The 19238-nt window shown below is 44.8% G+C and overlaps 1 protein-coding gene across 7 annotated transcripts in view; it reads right to left on the minus strand.

The window, feature by feature from the left end:
* The window catches only part of PAN2 (poly(A) specific ribonuclease subunit PAN2), a 38251-nt gene extending 19800 nt beyond the window's left edge, over positions 1-18451 (minus strand). For 3 of the 7 annotated variants that reach the window (XR_014788142.1, XR_014788143.1, XM_084837092.1), the window contains exons 1-11: positions 18277-18451; positions 14085-14367; positions 11341-11510; positions 10792-10912; positions 7598-7675; positions 4794-5061; positions 4281-4623; positions 3704-3800; positions 2769-2888; positions 2059-2178; positions 1836-1964 (exon numbers count right to left, since the gene is read on the minus strand). Coding sequence is in view for 5 of the 7 variants with exons in the window: in XM_084837092.1 (XP_084693218.1) it covers positions 1836-1964; positions 2059-2178; positions 2769-2888; positions 3704-3800; positions 4281-4623; positions 4794-5061; positions 7598-7675; positions 10792-10912; positions 11341-11510; positions 14085-14354 (1716 nt within the window). In the remaining 2 variants the exon portion in view is untranslated. Of the gene's footprint in view, positions 1-1835; positions 1965-2058; positions 2179-2768; positions 2889-3703; positions 3801-4280; positions 4624-4793; positions 5062-5735; positions 5813-7597; positions 7676-9050; positions 9212-10791; positions 10913-11340; positions 11511-14084; positions 14368-18272 lie in introns of those variants that run through there. The other 4 variants (XM_084837093.1, XM_084837095.1, XM_084837094.1 and 1 more) reach the window with 4 other exon arrangements.
* Positions 18452-19238: the final 787 nt, after the last annotated feature.

The following is a 19238-nucleotide window of genomic DNA, read 5'->3' on the forward strand; positions in this document are numbered from 1 at the left end:
AATGAAGAGACAATTGCCTGTCTTGTGTTAAAATACCAGGCAAGCCCAAGGCCAAACAAAACCCTGAAAGTCACAAGCAGATGGTCCATGGTATCAGGACCGTATTACACCTGGTTTGAAGTACCTGCACTGGTTGCTAATTGCTTTCTGGGTTCAATTCAAGGGACTGTTTTTAACCTTTAAAGTCCTAAATAGCTTAGAACCACGCTATCTAAAGGACCACTTGTCTTGTTATGAACCTTCCCAGGCATTAATATCTGCAGGAGGTGCCCTCTTGAGGACACCATTACCCACAAAAGCCCATGTGTAGGGCATGTGTGAAAGGGCTTTCTCCTGTGTTGCTCCCAAGCAGAGGAATGTACTCCTTCAAGAACTACAACTGGCCCCCACCCTCTTGGCTTTTAGAAAGGGTGTGAAGACCCATCTTTTTAAATCTAGCTTTTGAAACTATGTAGCCATTTTAATGTTGGAATGTTTTACGCCCTAATGTTTTAGGGAGGAGCTGTAGCTCAGTGGTAGAGTGCATGCTTTGCACACAGAAAGTCCCAGCTTTAATCCCTGGCTTCTTCAGGTAGGGCTAGGAAAAAGTCCTGCCTGTAGCCCTGGACAGCTGCTGACAGTCAGTGGCAACAATACTGGGCTAGACGGACCAAGGTCTGATTCAGCTTGCAGCATCGTAAGTTCCTACTGTTCTCAACATTCTTATTTTTATTGTTTTAAATTGCTGTGTACCACCTTGATAGCTTTTTAGCAAATAAGGCAGTATATAGATGATGACGACGACGACAAACTCAAGACTGCTCTATACTCCCTTGAAGGTATGCTGGGATTGGCTTAGCACCACACACAGCACTGAGGTCACGAGCATAGGAATGACCTCCAAACTGGGCCAAAAAATGGGGGTCTGACCCAGGTGAACTGGAGAAGGAACAGCGACCTGGCTGGGAGGTTGGCAGGCCATGTCTTTCTGACAGCTGACCCAGGAGGGGAAGATCATGAGACCATAAAGTTCAGTGGCCCGAGGCCAGGGGCAATAACTGTAGCCTGCTTGGGAAAAAAGGCCTATTTGTGGAAAAGGGTCTACTTATGAGTACGTAGGCAGGATATGGAGCAGGAAATGCACATGGCTTGCAGGGCTGCTTAGACTGAAAAGGATGGATCTCGTAGGCTGCTTACGGAGTAAGCCTGGGGAGAAGGAGGAGGAGGAGGAGGAGGAGGAGCTGGAAGTGTTTATCAACTTCCTTCTAAAGGCCTGGGGCAGCCAGCTGAGGCAGGCCAGAAGCAAAGCACCCCACTCCCACCCTACATATCAGTCCCACTCAGCCCTCTTGGCACAATACTGTGTTGAAAGAGGATTGAATTGAGGTGGCTGAGACAGAGTTAGCAGCCTTTTTATTGCAGAGACCATAACCCCATTTCTGCCATGTGGCTGTCCTGCCTGCCATGTAGCACAAAAAAAAATCATCACCAAGCAGGCATGAAGCTGCTACCTTTGATGGCATGCTAGACTGTGCTGTGCCCACATGCAACCATTCTGCACAGCTTCATAGGAGGGGATGGAAGAGTGTGATGTACAGCCATTTTCCCTCTCTCAGTAGGGCTCCACCAAGGTCAGCTATGCATGGGCACAGTCCTGACTGACCAATGGCTCATCCCAGGACAGGCAGGCACACTTTCTGCCCACGTGTCTCCACACTCTTGCCAAGAAGGGCTAATGCAACTCGAGACTCAGTGCAGCCTCATAGGATTTTCCTGTGTCATCACCTCTACCCTGAATAGCATCCCACCAAAATTCTAAGGACTCTGGGTGGCACCTTCCATCTGCCCATCTTTACCTGACAAGGGTCTCCCCTGGACAAGTCCAGCATGTGGAATAAAAAGCCCAGCTCACAGCTCAGACAGAACTCTTTCTGGCACAAATGGTTCTGGACCAAGCAGCGCACAGGCTCTAAGAAATAAAGGACCTGAAAAAGGATGATGGAGAGGAGAGGCAGAGATTATTTGAGGGACGAGGAGGCTGCACAGGTCATCACAGAGAGAAGGGGAAATCGTGCTTACCTGGATCATGCAGTTGCAGTAAGCATTTGGAATGTGGGGCTCCAGGCCAGCAAAGAGAGTCTTGTTGTAATGTTTGAAGTCAAAGTCCTCCAGGCCCAGTTTGGAATATTTAATTGTTACCTAAGTAAGTAAAGCCAGAAAATACTTGTGCGGTAATAATATGTCTGCATAAATACATGGGTGCATACGTTCATTTAGCACACCAGCATAAATAAGAGAACTCCAACACTGGTGAAGCAATTCAAAGGCCCTTTGCTCTTTCACCCAAGCACATCTGATCCTCCAGATCCAATCTGAGAAGATGCTGAGGCCGTAATCAATATTTCTGTAAAGCACTTGCGACTCAAACCCACGAAAGTGGAATAAGTAACATCAAATGTCACATTCGCTTTTTTTGCTCCACAGCTTGTATAAGGAGGTAATCTGACCTGCTTGGGACCGCACAATGCGCATGACTGATGGTAGCCCTATCTTCTACCCATCCTGTTTTGGCAAACTTGTTAGACGAGAGAAGACTGTGCCACCAAGAATACAACATTCATTCACGTTCTGGATGGGGTTGGAATGTGTAAGGCTTGTCGCAAAGAACACTACCTTTCATGACAGGTCTTTTTGTACCCCTCGTCTGTTTTTTTCCCCAAAATTCTTCACATCTGCCTCCCTTCCTCTAGAAAAATGACCAACACCCTGGGAATCATTTAAAAACAGACCTTCCTGTACTTCTTTGCCACCATGTAGATATGCGGCTCCTCTTCCCGTCCAATAGGGGACTCAGGGACCTGGCTGAAATTGTCAAACTCATTGTCAAGCTCTTTCAGTCGATAGGGGATCTGCAGAAGACAGGAGCATCGTGACCCTTATGTATATGTATACTGTGTCCACTCCTATTTTATGATTTTCCAAGGCCAGAATAGAGCTGATTCAGACATTAGAAGCAGGTGAAGGTGAAAAATGGCACATAGACCACTTCAACCCCATAACACACAAGACAGTTACATGCCTATTTCCCACCGCATGACTCCCAAATGCACATCCATGTAGTGAACATGCTGGGAATAAATAAAAACCAAACACATATCTCTGCCTCACATCCTATAAGGCAGAAGCAGATTTGCAATAGATTGTTAACATGCATCCCTTTCTACAGTAGCATGCCCATGAAGGTCTAATAGGCAATGCGAGAAGCCACTCAAGCCAGATCACATCCTTCCACTCCATACCCACAGAGGTTACAGGATGTGCTGCTGGGTCTTTAAGCTAAGCTATGGCCAATCGGAGACACATGTGAAGCCTTCCCATAAAATCAACAGCATATCCTGTTACAGTGCAAACTTAAACAAACGCGTTGAGATGTAGTATGAAGGAATTGTTTCCTTTGCCTCACGCTAAACTAGCCTTCCTCGGCCAGCTGCCCTCCAGTTGTTTTGGACCACAATTCCCAGCATTCCTGACCATTGGCCATGGTGGCTGGGTCTGATGGAAGTCCAAAACATCTAGATGGCACCCGGTTGGGGAAGGCTGGTTTAAACCATCAGCCCTTCTAAGGTAAAGCAGGTCTTTAGCAATGCATGTGATGACCACCACCCAAACGCTGCAGCTCCCAAAGTGCGCAAGGGCACAAAGCTCGCGCTGGCCCAGTAGCTACCTGATTCCGGAGCTTGGTCCTGGGGTTTGGAGCATATCCAATGAAGCCAACTTTCTTCATGGTACGTAGGATCTCTGGGTCAACAGGCGGGGCTCTTCTGCAAAACAAACTAACTCAGACACTGCATTCAACTCCTGTTTGATAATATTCTTTAACACTGTACTCCTCAAAGAGTGATGCAAGCCTCCTGAAGAGGTGCAGGTGTCTGTTAGAGGAGCTACATGATCCTCACTAATCCAGAGATAAAGACCAGATATTATAAGAACAAAACATCTTCCACTTCTATTTCTCAGTGTTGATATTACCAAACTCTGAAAGGATTCTGCTGTTTATTTTTTAAATGTATACCCCATCTTATGGCCCTAGCAGGATCCACAGTGGGACTTTTGATAAAATCCATGAGTAAAAACTGAATGAAGAACATCTATAATATGACACAGTAAATAATAAAACACCAGTGAAATGTTAATAAGGAGCAGAATAAGAGAGAGAAGCAATAAATCAAGTAAACTAACTCCTCTTTCAAACACCCCCCTAAAGGTCTATCTTTACTTGTGATCTCCACTAAAAAATATACCTGGGTGCAGGGACAGAGGTGGCAGCTGGCCAGTCTGACAGCAATGACTCAGTGGTCAGTGGCACAGGTATAAGCGACAAGGGCATGAGATCTTGGTTCCAGTCAAGGTGGGGCAAGGTATCCACAATACAAGGCAAAGCAAAGTCAGTCTCCCGGGAGTAGGCATTGAAGGTGATCTCAGGCGAATCAGCCCACAGGTGGACACAGCCCTCTGAGTCCCCAAAGACCATGGCTTGTTTGCTGGCTGACACATCAAAGCTCATAATCAGCTGGCCCACTGTATTAACATGGAAAATGTCAGCAGGGTTGGCCAATCCGGTGGGTTCACAGAACTGACACTGACCTAGATGGGATGGAAGAGGAGAGCAAAACAGGAACAGGATTTACCTCCTGGTCTAGAATGGAAACATTCCCCAACATGACTTCTCTCCCTTCGCACTGGGGTTACCTCCGGAAGACGATTAGATTCTGCTGAGATAGGATGCTCCAGCACGTCTAGTCACAGCTACCTACCTGTCTGGGAAATGATGGCCAGACGAGACGTGTAGGTAGGAATGAACTTCAGAAATAGAGGGTCAATGTGAACTTGCAGAGGTGTGATGGCTCGCAGCATGCGCAGGTCATACACCTTGAGGAAACGATCGCAGGCTAGGCCATTCATCCGGCTGGAGAAGCCACACGTGACCAGCAGGTTGCCATGGACATCAAAATCTGAAAGACTACCGGAGTAGGCATCAAACTCATGCTCCACAGCAAAAGTGCGGAGGTCACGCAAGGACACCTAATGAAGAAATAGAAGATGTTTTATGAGAGCTGCTTAAAAGTACATGAGAAATAGTTTGACATCAACTGGATTAAGCTGAACACCTTTCTCTGTTTGCTCCTGTGAAGTGAGCTGTTCTCTACCCTTGAGCTGTTCTCTACCCATCCACCTTGCACAGTCTATCTATTTATTCATCCATCTATCCCCCATATGGCTGGTCACCCAGCCACTCTGGACAATGTACAATAATAGAAACAGTTTAAAACAATAAAATTCTACATTAAAACATCATATTTCTAAAAATACCCTAACCCACCCCAAATGCCTGCCTGAACAACCACGTTTTTAATGCGTGGCGGAAGCTCATTAAAGAGGGGGCATGGCAGAGTTCCCTAGGGAGGGAGTTCCACAGAGTGGGGGCCACCACAGAGAAGGCCCTCTCCCTCATCCTCACCAGCCTAGCTGTCCTGGCTAATGGGACAGAGAGAAGGCCATCCGAGGCTGTGTTGAATGGCCTGTCTGGTGTTGCTGGAGGCGCTCCTTAGATAAGGTAAGATATGATATGCACAGGAGCAACGTGTGACCCAGATGTCATGTTCCACTACTCCCTATGGATCAGCCTAGAACTGAAAGAAACCTTGCTGAAGGACCCCAGCCCCAGGACATATGGGGACCAAGGGGAGGCAACAAACCATGATAATTATCTGGAGCTCACTGCTCTGGAAGATGCCCACTCAGGAAGACTTGAGGAGGCAGGAGATTAGAGGTACTCCAACAGGCCATGCACCAGTCCTGATCCTCCACAATCGCATCTGCAACTCCAGGAGCACAGACAGTCTGGCCTGTAGACCAGACCTTAAGGTACAGTGCACATCTGGCAGCACAAAGCTTTTCTCCTACATGGGAGGAGAAATCAAGAACTGACATGTACTCTGTTCCGTTCTGATGCTCCAGGAAGAGGTAGGGCATCAAGAACAGTTTTAAATGTAAAACTGAGCCGCTGCTGCTTAACATGTTTGTGAACAGCCCAGAAAGCTTTGGCTACTGGGTGGTATAGAAATTTAATTAATTAATTAATTAATTAATTAATGATATGGCTAGTGCAGTCCCTAATTCTGCTCTTAACTGTGGGTGATTTCGAAGCTGGACAGCTCCCCTTATGTTCTGGACAGCTCTTCAGTCTTACCAGTAAGATGGGCATTCCAAGCCACACAGCAACGGTGGTGGGAATGGGACACCTAGACAATATTACCAGATTCTCATTTCCACTGTAATGCCAGAGGCAACCAGCTGGCGTGAGATCATGGAAACCCCAAACAAACAACTTCCAGGAATGTACAAGCACCCCAATGCGCTGGCCAGTGGCAGCAACACTTTGTAAGTGTCCCTAGAGATGGCAGGACTTTACTATTCATTGGTGCTTTTGGAAAAAAATATCAACTTAAATCTCTTATTTCAAGCAGCCGAGATGACTTACTGCCAGGATGAATTAATGCAGACGCATTTCGGCCTATGGTGTAGTCCCGGGCACTAGCCAATCTTATCTGAGGAGAAAAAGCTGCTTCCCAAGCTCAAATATAGTTATCAGTTAAATCCTGAGTGTGAAGCAAAACTCATCCATTGAGTCTCCTATCACAGAACAAAATTGTTTTAATTCTCTACGCACAAATCCACCACATCCAACGTATTGTGACATTTTGGGATACTCCAGCCACTAAAGAAAAGTGGAAGGATTAGCATGGGAATATATTTTTAAAACCACAGAGATAGTCCATGTGAAAAAAAATATCAAAATCCGTAGTTGGGCAACCCCTTAATTAGGACCAACAAAAATGCTACAGAAGAAAGTACAAGCTCTTGATTTTTCCAGAAGTGTTACTCAGGCTGGGTGGTACAAAAAGCAGGGGATGGGGGAGAAAACAGAACAGTCCAAAAATTAGGCTACAGGTTTACAGTTTTGGCCAGCTGTCTTCAACCTGGTGCCCTCCATATGTTTTGGACTACAACTCCCAAGGTTCCTGATCATTGGCTATGCTGGCTGGGGTTGATGGGAGTTGAAGTCCAAAATATCTGTAGGGCATGAGGTTGAGGAAGGCTGGTTTAGGTTCAGTCTCAGAAGGACATTGCAGACTGAGTAAATGAGTCACTGACAGATGTTGTAGGTATCAGATTACACCTAGCATTCTGGGACAAAGAAACAGTGGCTGATCCCCTTTTCTGAAAAATAAAGACAGGCTGTAACTCAGATCTGCCTCTTGTCTTGGGTGCAATACACAGGTTCCTGGGTAGACAGAGAGCAGCAGTAAAGAGAAACCCAACTGTCTTTACATTAGCAGAGGCAGAGACTAATTTTAGGTGGTGCACTAGGTGAAAAAAGTCCAGTTGACTTTTGCGTGTTATTACCAAGTGGTTTCAGGGAATCAAACCCTTGATTCATCCTCTGGATGGAAATAACTGATGTTCACAATGGACGAATACAGCCCCTCTCACTGTGTTCCTGGAGTGCTCACGGCTCTCAAACTCCAGGCGGCTGAGGTAAGGTCGTCAACGTTACCTTTCCTGATGTGTGGCCACAGAAGAAGAAACGGTTCGACTGTCTCATGATAGTGACTCCAGGCACTTCCACCGTATACTAAAATGGATATATAAGAAGTGGAGTAAGATCTGAACAGAGGCAAGGCACCCCAGAATGTACAGAAGCAATGCTGGGGGGCGGGGGTGGGGGGGAGTTGGAAGCACCGTTGGCTATTATTTCCTCTCCCCAGCAAGAAATATTTTTTTTCCAGTTTATTTTAATAAAACTGAATTAAAATGGAGGAAAAAAATAATTCAGATGTTTCTCAGAATGGCCTTTCCTCCCCAAATGAGTAAAATGGAAAGCAACTTTACAAGCACTGACATGCACACCACTTCTATCGTGCAGATTAAGGATGCAATCCAAAACAGTTCCCAGCTGTGCTAATGTCACACTCGCTCTCTCCTATACTAACAAAGGCAGCTGAGCCCTGGACTAGTCCCTGGTAAAAGCAACTACAAAACCTCCTGACTAGGAACAGAGCTGTGCCAGTTCCATAGCTTGTGAACCACATGGTATTCAGCTCCTACATACCTTGGGAGTTACTGAGGCTTAGTAGCCTGTGCTGGCGCAGGGAATGGGAGAGGGCCACATGAGCACAGCAAGAACCTTTTGTAGATGGTGTCTTAAAATTGTAAATTTAAAAAAAAAATCTCAGCTATAGGGGAAAACACCTTTCCTGAGCCCATCTTTAGTTTTATGGGGCACAGAGAAGTTCTGGTTTTTAGCCAAGACTAGCAGCAAACAAGTTTTCAGCCAATTAACTCTCTTTATATTTTACAAGTTCTTAAAGCAAAAGGTTCAGCACAATCATCAACAGCTGTATTTATAACCCGGTTATGAGGGAATGAGAGTGAGTGAGTGAGCGAATGAATGCACACACACACACACTCTATCTATCTATCTATGAATGAATATTGTTACTTTAATTTATACCCCACCCACACAAACAGCCCAGGGTGGCTAACTATATTAAACACAATAGACCACATAAACATTAAATCCATGACTCTAACATGGATATATAAAATACAATAAAATCATCAACACAATCAATAAAAAGACAGAGTACATGCCCATACCCCCAAAGCCCACAGAAATAAATAGATCTTTAACTGGCAGCTTAATGACAACAGCATAGGGGACAGATTAATTCCTACTGATAAAGCATTCCAAAGCCAGGGTGCTGCCACCAAAAAGGTCCTGCCACATGTGGTAGCCCCATGCGCCACATTCCTCAAGGGCACCACAAGGAAAGCCTCCCTAATCCTGGGATGGTCAGCATTGGTGAAGGCAGTCCTTCAAGTACCTGGGTCCTGAGCCACTGAGGGCTTTGTACACTACTACTATGACCCTGAATTGGACCCGGTAGCTCACTGGCAGCCAGTGCAGAGATTTCAAAACTAGTGCGATATGCTCACGCCTCACTGACCCAATCAACACATAGGCAGCGCATTCTACACCAGCTGCAACTTCCAGACCTTCTTCAAAGGAAGCCCCATGTAGAGAGCACTGCAATAGTTCAATCAGGAAGTTATCAGAGCAAGGACTACTGTTGCCAGGTTATCCCAGTAGTTCCAGCTAAAAACAGAGAAAGGGTCTGCATTAAGAATCTGGATTTTAGAGAAAACTTCTAAACGTTATTACTTCCATGTGTACTATTAAGCTTGTAGAGTTGGGAAAGGGGCAACTGAAATGATCAAGAGGTGGAACAACTCCCCTATGAGGAAAGGTTACAACATCTGGGATAGCTTAGCTTAGAAAAAAGGCAAGTTTGGGAAGACATGATAGAGGTGTACATAATTATGCATGGTGTGGAGAATGTGGATAGGAAGACATTTTTCTCCCTCTCTCAAAATACTAGAACCTGGTGTCATCCCATGAAGCTAATTGATGGTAGATCCAGGACAGATAAAAGGAAGTTAATCTATGGAATTCACTTCCATAGGACGTAGTGACAGCTACCAATTTGGATGGCTTAAAAGTGGATTGATCAACTTTATGGAGGAGAAGGCTATTCATGGCTACTAGCCCTGATGACTAGGGCTACCACCAGTATCAGAGGCAGTATGACTATGCACACCAGTTGCTGGGGAATATGGGCAGGAGAGTGTTGTTGTACTTATGTCCTGCTTGTGGGTTTCCCATGGGCATCTGGTTGGCCACTATGTGAACAGAATGCTGGACTAGATGGACCCTTGGTCTGATCCAGCATAGTTCTTCTTATGTTCTCATGCTAAGTGAAGCTGAGAAGCACCTTTTTAAAAATGTAAGTAACAATTTCATGGAACTGGAGTTTAGGATGGGGCAGAGAGAAGCTCCACTGGTTAGGAAGGCCAGGTCTGCCCCAGAGGCCCCATTACATGTACAGGAAGTTCTGTGGGTGTAAATCTGCCACTGGCAGCGCGCCTGCCAGTGGTAGGCCCTGAAATGGAGTGGGCGAGAAGCAGCTTCCTCCAATTCCAAGGAGGACACTAGGGCTGGGCCCCCTCAACCATGTCATCCTGGAGCTGGTGTAGTCAACTTCCCCTGCATTGCTTTCAATGTAAGTGGGTGGTGGGGGGATATTTTTTAAAGATCTGCTTCTGTCTGCCAGAAAAAAATGCCCCCCTAAAAGTTAAGTCCACCTTCCCCATCTCTCGCCCTGGCCAGCATAAGCCAGCAGGACTTTGGAAGTGGCAGAGGATCTGCCACTTCATTCCACCCACCCACCCCACTTCGGATTGCATGGTTTGTTGTTTGCATAATGTGACATCTTACTTTTGTTTTGAAAGCTCAATCTTTTGCTTCAGGCTTTTTAATATAATCAACCTTCTGGTGGAAAGAACATGACTGTTACTTCCAAGGCATTTCTTTGGTGTGGGACGCAAAAATCTTGTTCTTTTGGCTTGGCTATAATACGAGCCAATACTACCTGAACACATCCATCACAATGAGGAGCAATATCTCTGAATAAATTCTCTCCCTCTAGCATAGACGCAATGTATGTTCTGAGGAAGATCTCTTCCTGTCTTTCTGCTTCAGATCCTCACATTCATTTCATTAAGAGAAATATTCCTGCTCATCTTTGTGTAATGCCATGACCAACCCACCCCCATACTACATCCTGTGCTCTGGGTAATCAGAAGCAATGCCACAAATAAAGGCCAAATATCTGCTAAGCAACACTGTACCTTCTGAGTTTCTTGCACTGTGTTGAGGTCTATCTCTATCACATGGCTGGTGAGTCCCCCAACAAGCAAGGTGCTGGGATCAGTCAGCAGAAGGCTGTGCATGTCCTCGCTCTCATCCATTCTAGAGGGCAAAGAGGAACCATCAGGGCGAATCCTGACATGTTCTCCAGTTTACTTGGCACACAGATAAATGTAGAAAAGTTCCATCACAATGTTACTTCCTGAAACCTCTTGGCAGTTACGTTGAGATTTGTCCACATACTTTTGTAGGAAAGGCAGGACATGAAATCCAAGCCCTCTTCTCAACCTTACGCTGGAACCTTTCAAAGAAGATGCCTGCTGCAAACTGCTTCACAATGCATCAGATGTACGATTAAAGGTACAAAGCTTTCATTATGTTTCTAAGGGTCTACCTCGATGTCTTGTAAGCAAACTATACAGGGACCAAAGACTGGACAGGATCCTCAATGAATATGTCAGTATTCTAAAGACCCCCCCTCCCCCTCACGCCCCCATCCAGCACAGCATTAATTACTGAAAGGCACTTACAGGTAATCAAAGATTACGAGCCCCCCACGGGACATGTATTTGAGGTTGGTTTTGGTCAAGAAAAGCACCCCATTCTCCAGACTCTGGATCTGTCGAATGTCATCACTGCTGTGCACCTGGAAGGAGGAGTAACGTTCCAAGGCTGGGCCGAAGAAAGAGGTGGCATGGCCCTGGAAAAAAAGGGAGGCAATGCCAGTCACCCTCACTTCAAGTTTGATCTATAACACACAGATCACACACTGGAAGGAACTGCAGAGAAATGAACACATGCCTATTTAAACAGCCATCTCATGCTTATTTAAACAGCCAAATAGCTAAAGAGTTACAGGGAAACACTCATATTCAACTGGTCATCCTTCTTCCTGCTCAGCTAATCCCCTCTTAATTCTCATGAGACCATCAGACTCTTCTGTCTGTCCTATTCTACATGGTAAAGTGACCACACACAGCTTGCTTTCTCATCTGGTTAATATGCAAGCCATAGTTCTTTTGATTATATCACAAAAGAACCTGAATATGCAAACCATTCATTCACTCATTTCATTTCAAAATTTTCTATCCCATCTTTCCACCAAAAATTGGTCTTCAAGGTTGCCAGGCTTTGGACTTCCGGTCGGAGCCAATGTCGCCCTTGCAGCATGACGCGGAGCTTCCGCGGGTACTATCTCAAACAGCTTTTTAAAAGGTTGAAAAACTTTTCATCTCCCCCCTGGAAAGAAAAGGGGGGGGGGCGGGAGCAGCTTTGGTTGAAGTTTCGGAAGATTAGCAATCTCTGCGTATTATCAGGGGGGCTGGACTCTGGAGCTAGTCTGCCAGAGCTTAATCATCGCTCAAAGTTGTTTTGTACCTCCTATCTAAATAGGAGAAAAAAGGGCTGACGTGTTCCATTGTAGTTTATGGATTAAGAAACACCAACAACATTTGAGGAATGGATTAAGATATATCAACAATATTTGATGACCTGCAAGATTTGTTTGAAGGCGAAAAATCTGGCAAAACAAATGAACTTACAATATCACTTAAAATATCCTGCTACATTTTGCATTTTTTCTGAAGGCCCGATGAAGAAGTTTCTAAATCATGAAATGGCGAAGGCCTGGCTAAATGGAAAATCGCGTGAGATTTCTACTCCACCACCATGAACTGGAATCTACAAACATGTTTTGCTAATTGGCTATGTTTAGTCTGGAAGATTCAGGCTAGGCCAGAGATAATTGCTCATCTATCTATCTATCTGTTCCTTTTGTTTATCTTCTCTCATTTCTTTTCTTTTCTCTCTCTTTACTTTAAATCCTTTCTTTTTAAAATGGATGTGATATACTGTACTTAAATCTACTGTCTGAGGGTGTATAGATGTGCACACTCATTTATATATCTAGTAGAAAATATAGTGTTTGCTGTAAGGTCGATTTTAAGATTTATTATCATATAATATTATAAAATTTATTAGTGATTTGTTAGTGTTATTATTAATCCTTTTAAATTTCATTTCTTTTTTATTATTATTATCGTTATTGGTTAGTAAGATTTTTGGCTGGCTAAATTGTTAAGCTTTAATATTATATGTTAGCTGAAGGGCAATATATGGTTACTGGAAATGAATTGCAGACCTGCTTCCTTGCTATAAGACTGATGATATGATATTGAAATGTAAGGTTGATTATTTATACTGTATTGAATTGTAATATTGCCAATGTTATAGGTATAATTTTTAACTAGAATGGGATTTGAAGTTTTTGTGTAATAGAGTTTAAATTTAATCCTTTTAAATAACTACATACATACATTCATGCTTTTTTCCCCCTGCTCCTTTCTCTGTTTTCTTTTTATCTTTTTTTTTCTCTTTCCCTTTTTTTTTCTTTTCTTTTTTCATTATTGCTGTGTCCTCCTAAGAATACTGTATTGTTGGGAAATTGTAGTTATTGATTAGGTTGTTGGTACTATTTCATTTATAAAGATAAAAAATATAATAAAAAGTATTTTTTAAAAAAAGGCTGCCAGGCTTAAAATCTTTTTAAAACAATACAAAAATATCATTTGTTAAATTTGTATCCTCCTTTTCCACCAAATGATGTTCAAAGCGCCTAACAGCAATAAAATACATGCAACACCCCCTATACACATGCATTGCTGTAGCCTTGAGAACCAGAAGTATACTTAAAAAAAAGAAAACTAAGGAAGCTAGAATCTTTGGTATTCCAAACAGTAGCGCTGAAGGCTCTTGCAGCTTTCAAACTGACCATCCACATCGCAGAACCACCATAGTCTGGAGCGGGATCTAGTTTACAACTGATATGCTAATCCAACCAGAATGAACGTAAGAGAGGTATATAGACAGTCAGATCACATAAGTGCAATACCATCTTCAGTTTTTTAAAGTAAAACAAACATTTTCAGGAATAGGTGATGAGCAGCCCAATCAACAGCAGATAAACTAACATACTTGGGATTAATTTACTGAATTGAATGGAGCTAAAATCAGCTTTAGCAGTTTGTAGATTAAGGGTGGGGAACCTGTGGCCATCCAGATGTTTTTGGACTGCAACTCCCATCAGCCCCAGCCAGCACTGTCAACTGTCAGGGGCGATGGGAGTTGTGGCCCAACAACATCTGGATGGCCACATGTCCCCCAGCCCTGTTGTAGATCACACCATTAACCTCAGGCATTGAATAATGCTGATTCAAAATGTATGACCCAATACAAAGCATAATCCCCCTTCACTCTGTTTAATCAAATCACTTACCCCATGGTTTCCAACCCAGAGCATTTCTTCATGTAGGTCGAAGTGTGAGAAGGAGACAGGCACACCCACTTCAGAGACAACAGTGTGAAGCTCAGAGTACATGCCCTCCATGATGTGCACTGAGTCAGGCACAGGGATGCCCTCTAATGGTACCCCATCTGGATCCAGCTCCACATTCTGTAGTAGGCTAGGGTTGAGGTGGGGATCCAGGGCAGGATGGAGGGCAGGTACATACTCTGCAAGGGCTGGGTCTAGGCCTTCAAAATTCATGGTGGATGTTTACCTGTAAGGCAGAAAAAGGACTTCAAGAAGCCCAAATCTTCTATTTCCTGTGTAATGCAAACACCCTAGATGTGGTAACATAGTCTCTGGGTTCAGATGATCAGCAGGGGAAACAATGCAGCATTGGTTGTTTTGCCGCCCCTGAGCATGCCAGTCACGGAACCAGGATCACCTTAATTACCTGCACTGTGTCACGGTTTGCTGTGTCGTCTGAACCCAGGGCAGGCATAGTGCATTTTCACCCACCCTACAACCCACGGCTTGCAGTATGGGTTGTAGGGTAGGTGAAAATGCACAACCGCTGCGCCATGTTCCAGGTTCGGACAACACGGCAACCCTCGACGCAGTGCAGGTAGTTAGGGCAATCCCGGTCATGCAACCGGTGTGCGCAGGGGTAGGGAAAACAACTGATGCTGCATTGTTTACCCTGTTGATTGTCTGAACAATCCTAGTCATTGGGCCCACTCAGCATGTTAAGCCACTGTGGGTTGTGAGCCATGCTTGTTTCAGAGTGGCTTGTCATGTTGTCCAAACCCAGTCAGAGTGGCTTATGCATCGTTAACAAACCACACTGCCAGGTTCGAACAACACAACAAGGCACTCTGAAACAAACATGGCTCACAACCAACTGTGGCTTATCGTGTTGTGTGAACCCAGTTAATGAATGCCATAAACATGATCTCTGTTAGAGTCAGAGATTTGGAGCAAAGTAGAGGAGGGCAGTAACTGACTCACTCATTTGCAGCTTTGAAGATAAATAATAAACTTGCTCATCCTAAATATTGATGTACATTGCTTTTGAAAGCAAGCAAACAGAATACACAACATTCCAACAACAGTGGCATTCCTCAGTCCTCAGTCAGGGAACATTAAAGGTAAAGGTGTCCCCAACTAGTCGTGTCCGACTCTAGGGTGCGGTGCTCATCCCCGTTTCTAAGCCGAAGAGCCAGCGCTGTCCGAAGACGCTTCCGTGGTCATGTGGCCGGCATGACTGAACACCGAGGTGCACGGAACGCTGTTACCTTTCCCGCCGAGGCGGTACCTATTTATCTACTTGCAATTTCTTGCTTTCGAACTGCTAGGTTGGCAGAAGCTGGGTCTGAAGACGGGAGCTCACTCCGTCATGCAGCACTCGGGTCTCGAACTGCTGACCTGCCGACCTTCCAGTCTGCAGTTCAGCGTCTTAACCACTAAGCCACCGCGGCCCCACAGGGAACATTACTCATGTTAAAAACGTTACGTCCTCAGGAATTAAAATGTCAATAGGGGTGGCAGTGCAAAGGACTAATCGTTGTCTTGGTAGTAACAGTACACACTATTTCTCCCATTTTACAAGGGAATATAGAATAATTAACTCACAGTCATGACATCCTACCACATATTCTTTCCTTCTCCTCATGACATTTCCTATTGCCATGCATCCATGAACAGTTACTTTAGTTTACTAAACATTGTTTAAACCTTTAATGTTCTTTAACAGTGCAATATCATGCATATTTACTCAGAAGTAAGTCTCACTGAAATTAACAGGACTTGGAGAGCAACCCTATGGCCCTCAGACAGCATGGGAGTGGCCATAGGATAGTCTGGATTCCCAGATCCGAAGTCAGACACAGCACTCTGACCTCAGAGCTGGGAATCCGCACTCCCCCCCCCCCCACAGCTGGCACAGAACAAACTGCACCAGGTGCTCTCCAAAGTGGGGATCTCAACCTCAGAGGATGAGGAAAAAGAGTGTTTTGGTGGGCAGGGAGGAGACAGCAGAGACTAGGATATGAGCTATCCTGAGGCCTCTCCAGCCTCCTTCCCTCCCCCTCCGAGATGCCCCAGCTAGACAGGCAAAAAAGCCCATCTAGAGAAAAATGCAGGGCAGGACAATGGGGAGACGAAGATCACATCTGCCACACCTCCCACACTGCACTGGATGATCATAAGCCTCCAAGTTCGGAGGCTTACGGTCATCAAGCGGAGAAACAATAGGATTGCGACCTTAATCTCTGTTAAGTAAGTTTAGGAATCCTGACTAAATCCTGTACTGTTCAAAGTGAGAGAGGAATTAATAGGAATACAAGCTCTTTTTAAAAGCAGGTTAATAGTCTAGCTCCTGCACTATTTGTTTGTATGAATATTACAGGCATAGTACTGGCTTTTCCTCTTCCCAGAATGCTTTCAATTGTCACAGTGAACTTGCTGAATTGCACTGCAGGATGCAGGACCAAAGAGAATTCTGGCATATCCCAATGTGATTTCACTGAAGGTGGGGAAGCGAAGGGCACAGAACTGGATACTCCCATTCTGAAAATGTGTACATACAGTACAGATGTCAGGCAGCCTCCTCTGCATATCCCTCAAAGATATTGCTCTAATCCAGCAATTCCTAAACTAGGTACTGCAAAAGAATTGCTCATGTGCTGTGAGAAACACATTAAAAAATAAGGCTCCTGGAAACCAAAATCACCCATTCACAGACTGCCTACTGCAATTCTGCATGAATTGCGACTCTGGCCTTGTTTTCTTCCAAACAGCCTCTGCAGCAAACAGGTAATTCCGCTGCATCTCTGTAGTGGGTGTGAAGAAATCATTCAATCACATTCAATACAGAGATGTAGCAGAATTACCTGCCGTCAAAGGAGACTGCCTATTACATCTCTGCATGTGTTACTGCTCTGGGCTTACCTCTGTCCAACCAGGCCACATTCTCCGAACAGCAATTCACACACACATAAATAGGCTTCTGTGAGGATAGGTAATGGTTACTCTTTCACACTGCGAAACCCAACTTCTGGGGTGATAACAGTGGAGTGGAACTTCCACCATGGGGAAAACGGTGAGACTCAACTACCAGAAGTCTAGGAAATGCTGCCCTAATGTCTGTTTACTCTCAGCAACCACAAGGCAAAGCAGAACTTGCCCAGTGGCATCTTTTCATTGTCAATGGAAATTACAATGGAACGTAACCTGCAGAAGAATAGGAAAAAGGGAGAGCAAAGCTGCTCGGGCCATCTAAGGTTACAACTGTGAACACATTTAGGGTGCAATCCTATGCATGTTTAAACAGAAAAATGTCCAACAACTCCCAGCATTCCCCAGTCAGTTATGCTGGCTGGGGAATGCTGGGAATTGTAGGACTTATTCTGTCTAAACATGCATAGGATTGCACCCTTAATAGGCATTAAACTCCACTGAACACACTGGTACTTTCTTCCACATGAAGGTGCATGAAGTTGTGCTGTAATGGCTGTAATACACTACTTGGAAGTAGCTCCTACTGAATTCCCCAAGACTTACTTCTGAGTAAACATACATCTCATGGTTAAGCAGACGGAGCCTTTCCTCCCTTCCTTTACAGAGAGAAAAACCCAACTCTTCCACTGGTGGATCAGTATGGGTTGCATCCAGATCTAGTGGCATCATCACCATCTTTGTCTTGTTTAGGGTTGCTGTTGTTTTAAAAGGAACAGAAAGACAGGGAGACACCAGATCCAAAGGATCACAGAACTCCTTTACCTCAAATAGCTATGCAGAAGAGAAACTTGGGGCAGCTACAGCTTGTTAGGTAGGGGTGAGAAAAGCCGCAATTGCCCAAATACCCCCTTCTATGGGAGCCCAGTCAATTTCTTTTGCATTTGGTCATCCTGGGGGGGCGGGGGAGACATGTATAAGGCCAAAAGTTAAAGAAGGGTTCTAGGTTGCAGTTGTGCGTTAGGCTCCACTTTCAACTCCCACTACCCAGAATCCACTACGGGAAGAAGGGAAGTGAGGCAACGGGAAATTACCCAGAACCTCCTCCTCCCTAACTATGGCATCTTGGGGCCAAATTATTCACACTTTCTGCTTCTACACACTCCGACGCCCCCATCCCCTATATTATCCGAAGTTCGCTATTTGGAAGGGGAGGGGGATTACCCACAATTCTTTGCTCTTCCGGGGTCCCTTTCCTCCGCCGCTGCCTTTTCCCCGCCTCCACCCTCTTCGCCGCCACTATGGCAACCCCACCCCTTCTCATTTCTTCTCCTACTTCAGCTTCTCACGCGCGGCTCAGCAGATAAGATCCGTACGTCTCGGCCAATCACAGGACGCCTTGTGGGAGCGTACCCAATCAGAACAAAGACGGTGTAGAACTTTTTAGCATAGATGACGCTCTGCGTGCGCTAAGGGAGATAGAGGGACGGAACTCCGGAAGGGACAAAAATAATGGGTTTTCACGGGTGTGACGCAATTAACGGGAAAATACCCATTGCACAAAGGAGTGGGCTTTGCTATGCTTCTTTAATTTGCGTGGGGTTCATATGGTGGGAGCTGCATCTTTTTTATTTACCCCTTTAAGTCACGAAGGAGGAAGAAGCGAACCCTGTTTTTACACAGCAGTGAAATATCCACTGTCAGAAAAAGCGTGTTATTTTCCCTGCCCTATATGTTGGAGGTTGGCTTTCCAACCACCATCCTAGTTAATAAGTTTTTAAAATCGTCCCTACCACAAACAATCTCACAAATAATCAAACATCTGTATTTTCTTGTCATAATGAATCAGTGCAGTTGCCCACATTCATAGACTGCAGCTTCCTTTTGCACAGTGATGCAAGAAACAGCAGTACATTTCCATGAATCAGTTGGAAAAAGGCTCACTTGGATATGCAATCACATTTGTCCTTATTAGAAAGCACAAAGACGTGACAGATATTATGAGAGCATTGCTGGATCAGACCAAACACTTATTTAGTAGGCATGGTTCTCACAATGGTTCTTACACATCTAGGAAATGCGGAGGCACGGTATGCCCCTGCTGTTGTAGACCTGAACCTAGAGGTTCTATATAGCTAGTCACTGTGCCTAATAGCCATTGGTAGACATATTCCCCATGAATGATCTAAT

This window comes from Heloderma suspectum, chromosome 2, assembly GCF_057233095.1.
Source record: "Heloderma suspectum isolate Gila_16-S chromosome 2, 16-S_ref, whole genome shotgun sequence".
NCBI classification, from domain to species: domain Eukaryota; kingdom Metazoa; phylum Chordata; class Lepidosauria; order Squamata; family Helodermatidae; genus Heloderma; species Heloderma suspectum.